The sequence below is a fragment of the Asterias amurensis genome, chromosome 9 (genome assembly GCF_032118995.1).
Source record: "Asterias amurensis chromosome 9, ASM3211899v1".
Classification (NCBI taxonomy): domain Eukaryota; kingdom Metazoa; phylum Echinodermata; class Asteroidea; order Forcipulatida; family Asteriidae; genus Asterias; species Asterias amurensis.
Window position 1 is genome coordinate 23,080,446 of NC_092656.1, and position 14,467 is coordinate 23,094,912.

At 40.0% G+C, this 14,467-nt stretch overlaps 2 protein-coding genes across 10 annotated transcripts in view; both read left to right on the forward strand.

Moving 5' to 3' along the window:
• The window catches only part of LOC139941457 (uncharacterized), a 31,206-nt gene extending 23,797 nt beyond the window's left edge, over positions 1–7,409 (forward strand). For 5 of the 9 annotated variants that reach the window (XM_071937964.1, XM_071937972.1, XM_071937966.1 and 2 more), the window contains exons 24-27: positions 970–1,072; positions 1,696–1,785; positions 2,943–2,957; positions 4,269–7,409. In XM_071937964.1, the coding sequence (XP_071794065.1) occupies positions 970–1,072; positions 1,696–1,785; positions 2,943–2,957; positions 4,269–4,609 (549 nt within the window). In that variant the 3' untranslated portion in view covers positions 4,610–7,409. The remainder of the gene's footprint in view (positions 1–969; positions 1,073–1,695; positions 1,786–2,942; positions 2,958–4,268) is intronic. The other 4 variants (XM_071937967.1, XM_071937968.1, XM_071937969.1 and 1 more) reach the window with 4 other exon arrangements.
• Positions 7,410–12,096: 4,687 nt separating this feature from the next.
• LOC139942089 (ras-like protein family member 12) overlaps positions 12,097–14,467 on the forward strand; it is a 32,140-nt gene continuing 29,769 nt past the window's right edge. The window contains exon 1 of the mRNA XM_071938780.1: positions 12,097–13,017. Coding sequence (XP_071794881.1) covers positions 12,915–13,017 — 103 coding nt within the window. The 5' untranslated portion in view covers positions 12,097–12,914. The remainder of the gene's footprint in view (positions 13,018–14,467) is intronic.

Consider the following 14,467-nt stretch of genomic DNA (forward strand, 5'->3'; position numbering starts at 1 on the left):
CCTTTGTTGCTCCAGAATTCTAGGGGCATTCATATTAAATACTAAATAATTCACATTAAACATAATCAACGACCTTGCGGGCATTCTATATAAAATGTTCTGGCAGGCAATATATTTGTACTGACATTCACAAGATCAAGCTTTCTAAAACACATATCCGCTAATATACACTGGCACCTTTTTGTAATATTGTCAAAGACCAGTATTTTAACTTGGTGTATGCCAACATATGCATAACATAACAAACCTGTGAAAATTTTGACTCAATTGGTCATTGAAGTTGCAAGAAAATGATGGAGAAAATTTGTTTGTGCTTTCAGAAACCTGAGAAAGGCAGTAGTTTAAAACGTATTCGGGTTCCACAGGTTGTGTGTGTGTTGAGGGAGGGGGGGGGGGAGGGGGAATGAACTTGAGATATCTAGGTATGTTATTCAATGGCTGAAATGATGACTCAATACTTTCGTTCTACTGACTATGTCTGAAGATCAACAACAACAAATCTGACTGATCAGCCATGAAACTATAATACCTACATGTTACCATTATATTGAAAAGAACATCCAAAATCGATAATCCTAGCTTATCAACTCCAATGCCAACCACCTTCAGCAACTCTTAACTTTTATTTGATGCAAATGTTTTGCAAGAGTTGAACTAAACTCAACTGGTTGTTGTTGTTGTGGTTTACCGTTTTTTTTTTTTTTTTTGGGGGGGGGTGTCTGAAAGAAACATTGTTTCATGCCAACTTAATAGTACTTAAGCCGTCGATTTCACCATACTCTTCCTAACTTGGATTAGTCTTAGGAGTTAGGACAAATTAAGTTCCCTATCAGAAGACATAACTCGAGACAGGATTAATCCTAGCATTTGGTGAAACCGATGGCTGATTCCCTGGGAATTTAGGCCAAAGAGAGCACAGATAAATTTTTGGATGAGATGTTCAAAGTGTTCAAAATTTGTTCCCTTTAGCAGGTGCAGCCCAACAACAGGTCTCAAGCAGGGACAACGCCCCACTCGGCATTCCAACAAACGGCATATGGTCAACATGGATCACATAGTGCATATGGAGCAGGTACGGAAACAAATATAATTTTTGTTAGTTTAACTGCATCGTGCCAAGTCTGTGCACAAGAGATACACATGACATAAATTGTTGGCAGGTAACCATAGAGGTTGCACAGAGTCTGTAACCCCCCTGAATATCTGAGAGGTTCTGCTGGTCAAGATTAAGGGCCCAGGGGACGATTTCACAAAGAGCCAAGACTGATCTTAACTGCAAAGCAATCGTAGTTGCTAAGTAAAGTGTGATGTCACAATACAAATCACTATGGTAATACTGAAAATTTGTCTTGCGTTGGATTTGATTGCTTTGTGAAACCGGCCGCAGGTCTAGAAATAACACACCGCACCCACAGTGATTGCCCTGCCGTGAATTTCACCAAACTCTTCCTAACTTAGGATTAGTCTTAGAACTTGAGGACGGTTAGGTCGGGTTACTGTCCTAACTCAAGCTTGGATTAATCCTAGTGTTTTGTGAAATCAGCTGCTGGTGCCTTGTGCTTTTGTTGTGGTGCCTTTGCAAAGTTCCAATACAAGTTAACATTTAAGGTCTGAAGGGTATCCAGGTTGAAACCAATTGTTTTCATGACTGTCTTCATTTAACATAATGTTATCCCTGATTGTTATTTCTGGTAGGATATGATGATTTGAACCAGTCACAAGACTACACCAAAGGTGGCTACTCAACAGTGTCGCAGTCCGGGGCTAAAGGCACAGGAGCAACAGGTTAGTCGTCTTTAGATAACTTTCTGTCATTTCCAAATCCCGCTTCCAATGAGTAGGTCGCACTTTAGTAACACTCGGGAAAGGAGACACAAATGCTGAACTTAATAAAGCGATTGTCGCTTGGAAGATCGAGGGGTTAACCCTTGGGAACTGTACTACTTTTGTGCATAACTTTGTTCAGCCATGTCGATAAGTGTAGATTGAAATAACGCGATGCTGAATTTTTTTAAACGAGCTGTGCTCTCAGTCTTGAGTTTTATTTGTTTTCAAATTTTTGAAAATGGTTTCAGAACATAATAAATGCTTGTGTGTACCACTAACTTAGAACAAGGGTCATAGTTTAGTTGTTGTCTTTTTAAATTTGATTCAAAATTTAAAAGAATAACACAAGAAAAGTCACCTTGAAATAAAAGTTTCAACTAAATACAGTGTATACTTGCTGAGAAAACAGCAATTTTTCTTTTTACTGTATTCTCACATCCGTTCCCATTTTAGCAAGGTGACAGCTGGTACCAACTTCATGTCTGGCCACAGCATTCATGGATGGACACCAACCATTATAAATCTGAGAAATGATTCATGCATGAATTGTTTCTCATGTTCAACATTTCAATCCTTTTGGAGGGGATATTTATTCAAAACCATTTTACATCGAAGGGAATGTTTTTTTCTCAAAATAATTTATACAATCAACAGTCACAGTGCTTCCGACCAAGTAAGATTTATGGTGAATAATTGTTGGAGGATCAACCGATCTATGACCATATCGTTAAATACAAGTGCTTGATGGAATTACGCATTGCAAACAAAGAACGTGGAGGTGTGGGGTTTTTTTTTGGGGGGGGGGCTTGTCTTAAAGTTATTAATTGTTAAAAAGCCAAAGATTTCCTTCCATAATTTCTCTGCACTTTTTTGTTTTTATATAAATAAGTCTTGTAGAAAAGAGAAATGCCTCTATAAGAAATGCACACATTTTCATGCTAATCTTTATCTAACCTTTGCATCCCAACACTTTGCCGTGAATTCCACGTCTTCATCTTTTTGAAACTAACGTGCACATTTTTAACGACAACTCTCACTCACATTATTCTCTCTTTCCCGTTTCCCTTAACCTGTTTCTGTGGCCTGCATTTTGTCTTCATTGCTTTGTGTGACAGCAGGACGTAGTTCAGGTAACTAACAATGCACCTTCAGCCTTCATACTATTCCTAAATCCGGGCCCAATATCATGGCTCTGCTTACCGACAAATTTCAACTGACGATCACTATTCTCTGCTCAGTGTCACAGCGCCGAATTTCTGTGCTCGCTGTGTAAGCAAAGAATGCCTGGTAATGTTGAGTAATTGCATGAGCAAAAATTTCCTGCTTGCCCGTGAAATACACTTGACATTCATGTAAGCACGGAATTCCCTGCTTCCCTAAGTGTGGATATTTTGCTAACACGGTGAGCACTGAGCCATGAACTTGGTCCCTGATTATTTCCCCATAGATTCATAACCATTTTTAGATTTCATGAAGAGCCGCATAATGTCAATGTAAATATCAATTAGCTTTTTGAAGTTTGTCAGGGATGAGATTGTTCAGACTTTAGGCTGAATTCAGACTTTTTATGTCAGCCTGGTGAAGAAAATCAGACAATATTTTTGTCCACAAATAAAGAAATCCTGCTCATTGGTCAATTTCTCTAGTGCTTTGGATAATGTTCCCAAAAGCTCCTTGGAATCTATAACCCCAGGGATTACCAAAAGGTAGAAATGCCATCATTTCAACATACCTTTGAATTTGTATCCAAGTTTCAGACTTTTTCGTTAGTAATGACTCTCACTCCTGGTTTGTAGCCCTTCAGGATAACGATGTGTAAAGGTTGAAAATGCTAGCTTGAGAGTTCTAATAACATACCTCACTTCCCTTCCTTCTAAGCAGCCCTTACCCCTACCCAAAATACTCTAATTCTGGCATGAATTTTAAACAACTTTTTGGAGTCGATGGATTCAAAATTCACTGTTTTAATTCTGTAAGTCTTAACAGTAACAGTTGCTTTTGTGTGTCCATCGTCTTTAAAGACACTGGACAACTTTGGTAGTTGTTAAAGACCAGTCTTCTCTCTAGTGTATCTCAACATATGCATAAAATAACAAACCTGTGAAAGTTTGAGCCCATTTGGTTGGTAAAGTTGCGAGATAATAATGAAAGAAAAATACCCTTGTCACACGAAGATGTGTGCTTTCAGATGCTTGATTTTGATTATTATTATTACTATTATTATTATTATTATTATTATTATTATTATTATTATTATTATTATTATTATTATTATTATTATTATTATTATTATTATTATTATTATTATTATTATTATTATTAGCACCTGTACTTGATAATTAAAATGTTCCAAGTATTGTGCCTGATGTATTTTGCGCAAAAGGAGATGAGACGACTTTAGACTTATTTTGTAATCAATTTTATCTGACTTTCTTAACTAGTGTCGGTCACCTCAGCTTCAGCTGTACCAGCGGACATGACAGCTAGTTCCTACACAAACAAGGCTCATTCCCAGTCCTATACAGACAAGCAAGGCTTCCACACAGGTACCCCGCCACCATTCAATTTCCCCTTGGCCAGTGGCAACCAGGGAGGGCCTCTGACGCAAGCGGCAGGCTACCCTCACGCCTCCTTCGTGCCGATGATGCCACACAACACCATGTTGCCACACCAACTTCACAGCGATGGTCAGGGTGGGTCGTCTCAACGATCCCAGGGAAGCACCAACCCCGGCAAGCCGGTCAGCAAACCTTACGGATCCACATACTGGGGCGCCAACTAGAACCTGGTACCAGTCAATCATATATGTAACACGATCGTTCGATCATGCTCAGTCCATATTGCATCTGGACACACACATGTAGATATTGTTAACTTATCCTGTTGTATTTTATGGAAACAGAAATAGTTTGATGCATCTGCTTCATTTTCACTTTTTTTTTTTTTTAAGTACACATTTTTTTTCTGAATTATTGTTTTATTATTCGTCCCAAGGCCAGAAGAAAAATTGCGTCATTTTTTGGAGCAGGCCTTGTTTTACTATTTGTGTATGTACACCACAGATTTGTTCCTAGCTTTAGTAATGGGTCATATTTGTTGTGATGCTTTGTTAGTGCGCTGTTAGTTCAGACCAAAGAATGGGGTTTTATTCTCGGTGCCAAATTATACTCTGGTCTCTACAGGGTGGAGTGAAAACATAGAAGCCATTTGGTCTTTTATTCTGACACTTAACTAGACAATGAAAATAGTGTGTATTATAACGTCAAGATTTCATGTTATACAGACACTGCGATACCCGTTAGGGTTTATTGGTGCTGTTACAAGGGAACCAGCATTCTGTTTTGTGGGCCGTGGCTGGTTAAAATTATTCCCTGGCAGTGTTTTTTGCACTGGTCCGATTTCATTAGACCAAGGCTGGGAACATGCCCTTTACAAGAAGTTAAGTTGTTATTTGCTACTGTCAGAAAACTTGCCAGAAAACATTATCAAATCTGATAAAGTAACAAGTTGAAAGAAACATGATGGAGAGGATGTGCTTGGAAACATCAACCTTTGACCTAATCGCAAATACTCGGTAAGCCCGCGTAAGGCGTGGAATGAGATGCATGCTGGTCTAGCTAGCGATCAAAGTTGATCCCTAGCTAGACCAGTATGCTTTTTATTCAACAGTTCGCACTTGCACAATGTGTATTTGCGAAAAGGTGTATTGGCTATGGCATCACAGTGTCCTCTCAAGAGGTCCATGCAAAGATGGACAGTTGCTTCTAGGTGTTGAGGTTGGTCGACCTCGACTATGGCGGTGTGCTAGGGGGTTAATAGTTTGGTATTGAGTATAATCATCCCATATTGTGGTATGTATGACCCTTTTTAGAACAGAAGTCCATGTCACCGGAATCATTATTTGAAATCATTGTTGTTTGCCTGAAGTTACAGAGCAAGCCAAGGATTGCCTACGCCATCAAAACATGGTCTCGTCTCGTAAACTCATCACAGTTAAAATTCATCACACATTTTAAGTTCATTTGAATTCCATTAACCAATGAAATTGTAAAGTTCTGTCATGATTCATTAACAATCAATTAAGAACTATTGTCTTCACAGACTGATTTCAAAATCCAAGTTGCTGATTTAGTTTGATTTGCGTGATGTAAAACAGTTGATCAAATATTGATTTACGTTTAAAAACTATAAGAGCAAGAGTTAGGCTTTATCAACTAAAGACAGCAAATAAGTAACTCGGCTGTCTTTAGTGCAAACCACATGTGCAGGACTGGAATGTGATCTGAGGGCAAGACCATTTTTTATTTTGCTAACGGCACTTTTTGTGGAAAATCTTGACGTCTATGAGAAACCTTTTAAAGGGGCACCAAGGCTAACACCAGAGCCCAATTTCATAGAGCTGCTAAGCACAAAAAATTGCTTAGCATGAAATTTCTTCTCAGGATTACCAACCGAATGTCCATTTCTTGCATATTGCTAGTTACTGGTATTCAGCTGTTGTTTTCAAATCTTGAAAATCACAAGAACATTTGGTCGGTAATCCTGTTTGTCAAGGCAAAAATTTCATGCTAAGCAAATTTTATTATTGTGCTTAGCAGCTCAATGAAATCAGGCCCAGGCAACAGAGGCCATGGTCACCATGTCATTCCAGACCTGCACATAATTTATGGGCAAACAGTCGCTTACTATTACAATCATCTTTTCAGATTTGTACAATTCCTTATTTCCATAGGACCAATACCTTAAGAGTGAGATAAATCTCATCAGGGTTGGAATATTTGTTGAAAATATTCATTTTGAGAAAAACCAACATTTTTAGTCACTGCTTGTTGTACTGACTTAGTGGATAAATAATACCAACAGTAGATTTACAAATAAAGAACCTGGTGACTTTCTACGTGTTTGACACAGTTAGATAGTGAAAAATAGTATGTGAGAAAGCTTTTTGTGGTTTAGTAAATGTGGGTACAATTTCTATCAACCGGCTTGTTCATAGCAGTGTAAAGCAATTGTTTTAATAAAGCCACCTCTATGCCCTTTTTTTTGTAAGCAGAAAATAAAAAATACAGTTGGTGCAAAGTTGATTGATAGACGTTACATTTGTCGTAGAGGAGTGGAAGTTGTCGAAGGCTAGAAAATTCCACGCCTTCGCTCTCCCTTTCTTTCTCATTATTATTATAAACTTATTGTTAATTATTCACAATATGTAAATTAGTAACCAAAAAGAAACAAAGAAGGGTCATTTTGACTTTGGCTTTAAATTAAACATTATATATTTGAGTCACATGCTTCTCAATTCAGCCATTGTGTATAGTGATAACAGAGGAACTTTAAACTGTTGTCTTTTATGGTATGTAGTTTATGATAACGCTTACTGATTGTAACATCAGCAAGTTTATGAGGTGTTTATAGACAGATATTTTTGTCTGGCTGTTTTTTCCATCTCATTTTAGTTGCCGTTGTTTATTTTTTGTTTTCAGTATTTTTTTTGTGCCTGAATAATCGGAGTGATAAACTAAAAGAAGTCGATATTTTGTCTGTAATAAATGCATAAACAAGCTTTTTTTTCTTGGATATCTTAATTGGTGTGTTGTTGGTTCATTCTTTTGGTCCTTTCACACGAGCACCACTAACCAAGGTCCTCTGTGAAGTTGTTACTGGTTGTCCGTCACTTCGTTCGTTCGTTTGCGATTATCTGATAATTTTTGTAAACACAAGTTAACCAACATCCCTTTGTCCTTGAGGGGGTTTTGGTGTATGTCATGATTCCACTGAACTCTTATTAACTAGTGACACTCTCTTTGATATTCCCGTTTCAAAGATCCTTGGTTATGGCACAAGTGATTTTAACATAACTGCTATTTTATGATCCTTGGTTAACAAGGACACCGCCACACAACTTGAATTTATGACCTTAGTCCCCCTCCCCTTTCCCAGCTGCCCTCCCTTCAAAAAATGGATTTGCTGTAAATGATCCTCACTTGGGCGGTCATCTGGGACATTTTGGATGGATTACATGGCAGCGGACTTGCCAGGTAAAAATAATTGTTCCCGCCGGTAATGTGCGCATGCTCAGAACTAGGTACATGCAATAACAATGAATATTTTACCTGTTATGTCTGCTGCCACCTAGCGTTCCAAAGTGTCCCATTGCCGAGTTCTGCAACCCCAAATAAAACCTTTCCTAAAATCAGTGACCAAGAATCCAGTGATGGAATCATGCTATTGAAATAGAGAAGGCATACTGCTGTTGGGATGTACTTATGATCCCCGTTACCTTCGCGTGCCTAGCTAGTCAGTCATCCACTTCCAACATTGACTTATCATTGTAATAGCTCACGCGGCAGTTTCGGATTTATCAGGAATGTCACCAAGCATTATACCATGGCCTTATGGCCCGAGCATTTCACTACAGAACTACATGTGGTCGAGTATACTCCTTCAAATTAAACTCGCCCGATGCTAAATGGCACATGTTCATTAAACCAAAACATGATGTTATTGTCATCGGAACCGAAAGGGAACAATCGCGTTAAGTGAATGTCTGGTTCGGTGAATATGTCAACAACTGGCAATGAGGTACATCTCTGTATAAATGTAGACAGCGCACTAGCACTGCAAACGATGTTTTCCCCTAAATGGGCAGAGTGCCCCTTTAAGGGTATCTGTCACACACGCAAGGATGTCGCACAGTCACTCATTAAACCTAACTGGCATGAGATGTCAAACGCTCCTGGAATTCAATGTTCAAGTTCCGATGTTTTGTTTATTTGATCACGGAGCAATTGCAACACTATTTGAATGCTGAGAGACTCCTCACGAAATTGAAACTTGATATCTTGTATAATGTCGTTGGTGGTGTTTGAGTAGTAAAAGCTGAACCTCCAATTTCAGAGGTCTTCGACTTTCTAAAAGAAATTGTAAAAGAAAATTTTAAAAGAAAGGTTGTATCAGTGCGATGGGACTTAACTTATTGTGGGTAGAATCACTTTGCTGGAATAGTGATTCTGCCGAGTCGTAGTAGCTTATGTTTTAAATCAATCAGAAAACATTACATATGCTTATAGCGTCAAAATCAACAGAAATAGTTCAACGGTCCTAAAGACAGTTACATGAAATTATTAACTACTACACTTTTTGAAAAAAGACAAAACTAATCCAAAACAGTTTCATGAAAACTTGAAAACACTGCTGAGTATCAGCGATGTGATTTATGGGAAGAATGTTTAACTATTTTGTCCATAGCAGGAGAATGAGCAATCTGCAACTGACACAGCATGGAATCTTGGAATTCTGTTATTTAAAGCATAAATCCAGTGAACGACGTGAACCGTTTATCATCACTAGATATAGTCGTCCCATCGTAAACTATTTCCAACCAAACTTTGTCGCCGACGTCCAGCTCCAACACGGCCCCGCTTGTCACTTGATCTGTATCACCATTGAGGGCGCCACTCGTCGCAGTGACGACCACTCTGCCGTTGTGGACAAGACTTACTGCAATGTCCTTAATGGCGGAGAACCTATACAGGGAAAACAGGAAGAAATGGACACCATCAAACTTGCTGGTAAAGATGCCTGTGTCACCATCGAATGTCCCGCCTACGTTGGTGATGACGTCCATTGGTGGGAATAGAATGACGTCACCAGCGTTGGCCCTGAAACTTGAAGTGCGCGTTGCGGTGAACGCCACCTTTTGAGGAGTTCCTGAAAAGTTACCCATTTTGGACGACAACGGATCCGAAGGAGCTCCAGCCTCACCTTTGTCCCCCTTTTCACCAGGAACACCTGGGTGACCATTCCCTTTTATTTCTGTTAGCACTGTTGGTCCAGTCTGACCGGGCTGTCCTGTCTCACCCTTATCACCCTTCCGACCTTCTTGGCCCTCTCGACCCTCCTGACCCTCGTTACCTTTCTCTCCTCTGGGTCCTGTGGGTCCAGGGACTCCTTGGACTCCTGGGTTACCCTGTGTCCTCTCAATCATCGCCCCATCATCACCTTTCATTCCTTTAGGTCCAGCTGGTCCGGGGGCACCAGGTACTCCGTGTGTTCCAGGAACGCCCGGTACGCCCGGAACGGATGGCATCATCAGGGGAGGAGGGCAGTTAGTAAAAAAGCAGAACCTGTCGTCGTCCTTTGGAGACGAGGTTGTTGTTGCTACCATCTCTTGCACAAACAGAACGACATACAGACTCATTTGTAACTTCATTCTCAGGGGATTCAAATATGATGTGAAATCCCTACTCATATGGATTGCTGAACCGTTTTGCTATGCATGTCAAGCTGTAGGTTCAAACAGCAGATTCCAATGGCTTGGCTGACGGAATGCCTATGATACGACTTCCACTTATATTTCAAAATAATTCATAATTGACGCAAAACATCCCTCACAACTTTGGCAAAATGATAACTTGCCCTTTGCCTGCTGAGGTCCCCGGTCATAATAATATTTATTGTTCTCTAAACATCTCAGAGATTAAATTCCATTGTGGATTGCATCAACATTGTGAGAATTGTTATTTCTAAACGCCACCAAGTCCCAAGTTTATCACTCTTGAGCAAGGATACGTCATTGACTCATGATGACCCTCTCAGACATGATAAGACAATCATGAAGACATGATAAGACACATGATCAGATGTTGCTACCGTGAGGTACGTGCTAGAATTCATAAGAAGATTATACACCCCCCCCCCCCCGGCCATACACGCACACACGCATACAATGATTGGTGATCCAGTAATTCGAGGACATCTCTTTGCTCTGTCATCTTTCAGACTTTGGGTTTTATAAGCGGCGTCACGTTGGTTCCACGAAAAGCAGTGATGGCCTTACTATAGATCCCAGCATCCTACTCAATGCTCCCAGATTGGGGGGGGGGGATTTGGAGAGGTAGCCCTCCCCCACCCCCATACTCAGAAGCCCTCTTGCCTCTCATGAGATCAAACATGCATAAACGAATGGTTGGATAGGCCAATATGACCCCCCCTCTCAAAAAAGGTCCATGCCTCACTTGCGACCCCGCCCCCTCTAATAAAATATGCGTATGTCTCAGATTAAAGACACTGGACACTATTGGTAATTGTCAAAGACCAGTTTTCTCATTTGGTGTATCTCAACAGATGCAGAGACCTCAAAATCTAATTCCGAGGTTTCGAAATCAAATTCGTAGAAAGTTACTTTTCTCACATTGTTTTCAACTCTCAATTACTCGTTACCAAGTAAAGGTTTTATGCTAATATTATTTTGATAATTTCCTCTGCCGTTAAACTTCGGTTAAATGATACCAATGTGTGACCAGACTGTCTAGCTCCTTTAGGGACTGCTCACCGGGGCAACAGTGAAACATTCAGTCACTCGTGATGTGGGCAGCTGTTTGGAGGGCAGCTAGCTCAACACTCACTGGCTGGAAAATTATTTTAAACTAGAGGTTAACTACAGGTAAAAATACAAATTTCGAAATGATTCGTACATCCTGCGAAAAATCCTCAACATATTTGAGGTTTTCTCATACTTTGTGTCTATAAAAATATATTTTAACCAGAAAAGAAAGAGAAAAAAGAACCACTGTGTGAATATGATTAATTATGCGGAACTAAATATTGCGGGTTGATTTAAGTATTGATAACTTATGATAAATTATAAGTAAACTTCGAAAAGTAAACTTCAACCAAAACTTGGTTTTCCGGTTTGATCAAGTAATTTATATCAGTATTGTGTACAAACTAATAGATGATGGGTAACCATGAAATAGTGCAAACACAGCTAGTCAATGTTATCTCACAACCTCACAAGTAGACGCCAACTTCACTGAGTAAAGCTAACTGAGGCTGGGAGAGAGGGATAAGTTTGGATTATTCAGGTCTGTTCAACAAACCCCCCTTAAGAGAATGGTGCAGTCCACTTTGTTACCGAGTGACGCGTTCATAGACGTACGACTGCCTCGCGCCCGGTCATTTCATTTGAGCTCATAGGGGGGTTTGTTGGTGAGCAACAAACTCTTAAATTTCTGCATTGGTTCTGGTTGTAGCATTGAGCAAGGAGCATGAATAATCAAGTTGTGCCAGCTCAGTGGTACACCATTGAAACAACACAACCACGCTGTTTTATTCAAGGCAACCGTTTATTATTTACACTGATGGTAATTATTTTTATATAAGACAATGCAAGTTTACAATTATTTTTGGAGGACACCAAATTGTTAACAGATGATGAAGCCGTGAATATATTTATTACACGACCCAGCCTGATATGCATTTTATAGAGTAAATATTTTAAAAAATCTTTTAGACATGAGAGCAGCAGTCCCATGTTTATTCCTTGGACACCGTGGCATTTTTACCACAACTCAACCCTTGATTATGCACACACAGGTTTTGTGATTGTATTGTGATTATTTCGGGTAGACTACTGCTTTTTAATCCACTCAGCGTTTGTTGCCCGTGGGTGCGCAAACAGAGTCGTGTACATTCGCAGCTAAGCACCGACCCATTGTGGCAGTGTATAGCACAACAGTATACCGTCCGTGTGTGATGCACAATTAAAATACGACCAGTGTTCTTGGGTCAAACTGCCAGTTAATCCCCGGGAGTAGTGTAGTCATTTTGCCGGTACTGACTGGCTGCAGACAGTGGACACATGCTACCGCAAGTTTTTGCTGCTGGAACAACCATTCTCACAATTATGCCAGGTAATTTGTGTGGAATTTGACGTCTTTTGGATCAATACACGGACAGGAGTTGAGAGTTTTCTCTACATTTATGCAGCTGTTTATAAGCACAGTGTACACTCTTACTCTAGACTGACCCTCAAAATGTGCTTGAGCAACTTCTAGTGAAGTTATAATGTGTATGTGATTGTAAAGTTAAATCCTTACAAGTCTGCTGGACGTGGATGTGATGTATGTAATGTTCTCAACAGATCTACGGTTCGGGAATTTCCCAATCCCTTTCTCTGGAGCATTTATTTCGTCTTGTACATACTGAGCAAGGATATATTGAAGTCGTTCCTCATCGTGCGCGAGGTTGATCTTGAACGGGAGAAAGAGCTTCTAGCGGGCCACGGAGGGGGAGTCCGTGGGTGAAAAATGTCATATCGTCCCGTCAGGAATCGGAGCAGCGGAGCCTCGGGGATGATTGTCCCGGAATATAAAATCGCTCTGCTTGGTAGTCTCGGGGTTGGCAAATCAGGTAAGGACAAGGAATTAACTTTGTTTAATTCATGAAATTGGTGTTTGATGTGAATAAGGATGCCCCCAATTTTGAGATTTAGTTAAAAGTCTTATTTAATATTATTATAATATCACTATCTGACATTGGTAAAATGTCAAAATCAAAGACCAGTATCTGACTGACCATCTTGCTGTATGAGGATGTAACCCAGCATAACATGCTACATGAAATAACAAACATGTAAACACTTACTTCGGCTCAATTAGTCTCTGAAATTTGAGTCTCAAGAAATTGTGGGGCAAAAAAACTTTATATTATTTCGGGCAAAAATATTTCCGGGGATGTTTTCCACACCATTACCACCTTCATATGTGCAAATCTGAGAACATTTATATGATCCAATCTTTACCAAGCAATGTTGTGCACGTCCTTATGGGAGATGCGGGCTGAATTTGTCGCCCCACCCCTACTCCTATATAGAGGGGTATAAATGACTGGTTCGTTCCTCTTCACGGAGACAATTAGTAAAACGATGAGTTCTATGGGGTATTATCCAAACTCTAGACCCAGTAACTGGGGCTCTGTACTCATGATTAGGCCCACAGAGCCCCTTACTTGGTCCCCCCCCCCCCCACCATCCCTACCTCAAACAGTGTCCCAACTAAAGCTGAATGCACGAGTAAAATGGTAGAACTACAAAGAAGGATAGAGCTTCATCTTCAACCAATCTACGGATTTACCCTAGCCCCATTATTAGCATCGATTCCCTGCAGACTCCTTCTGATTCTAAATAATGCCATTGGCCTACTCCTGAGGGAAAACGAAGCACAGAGTATTTAATGGGGCTGCAAGGTAGACTAAGAAAAGATGTATACTGTGTGAGTGTGATCATCTTGCTCTATGGTGTGATATACAATCTAATGAATATACGGTCGCTGATCTGTTCCCCCTTACCGGTCCCGTCCGCAATTTCTATTTGTAGTATAGAATTACCATCCTCAAAAATGTCCTGACTTTCTTTTTAAGGATTCCCTTTTTTAGTTAGATAAAACAAATCCCCTTCAAAAGCACTACGACAGTGTCAAATTGTATGTAACAAAATTGCTCTCCGCACTCCCATCAACTTTTTCAGTTGTTGGAAAATGCAAAGAGTAAGAATTGACCGAATCTGTTTTTATTTTGAACCTTAGAGGTGAAAGCGATGAAATTCTGTACCGTGTGTTGTATACGGACACCGTTTGTACTGCTTTAATGACATCCATAATTATTTTTCGTGACGACTGTCGATGTCGGACTAATGATCGTCCGATGCCGAATCGATTGTTAGACCGTACACAGGGAGAGCGTCTGAAAGTCTGTTTTAGCCCACAAAGACCTGGGTGTGCTCCGTTAAAAAAAATGTGTGTTCCTGAAAAGGTAAACCTTCATCTTTCAATCCGTAGGCAGTGAACAATACACAATGCAGACT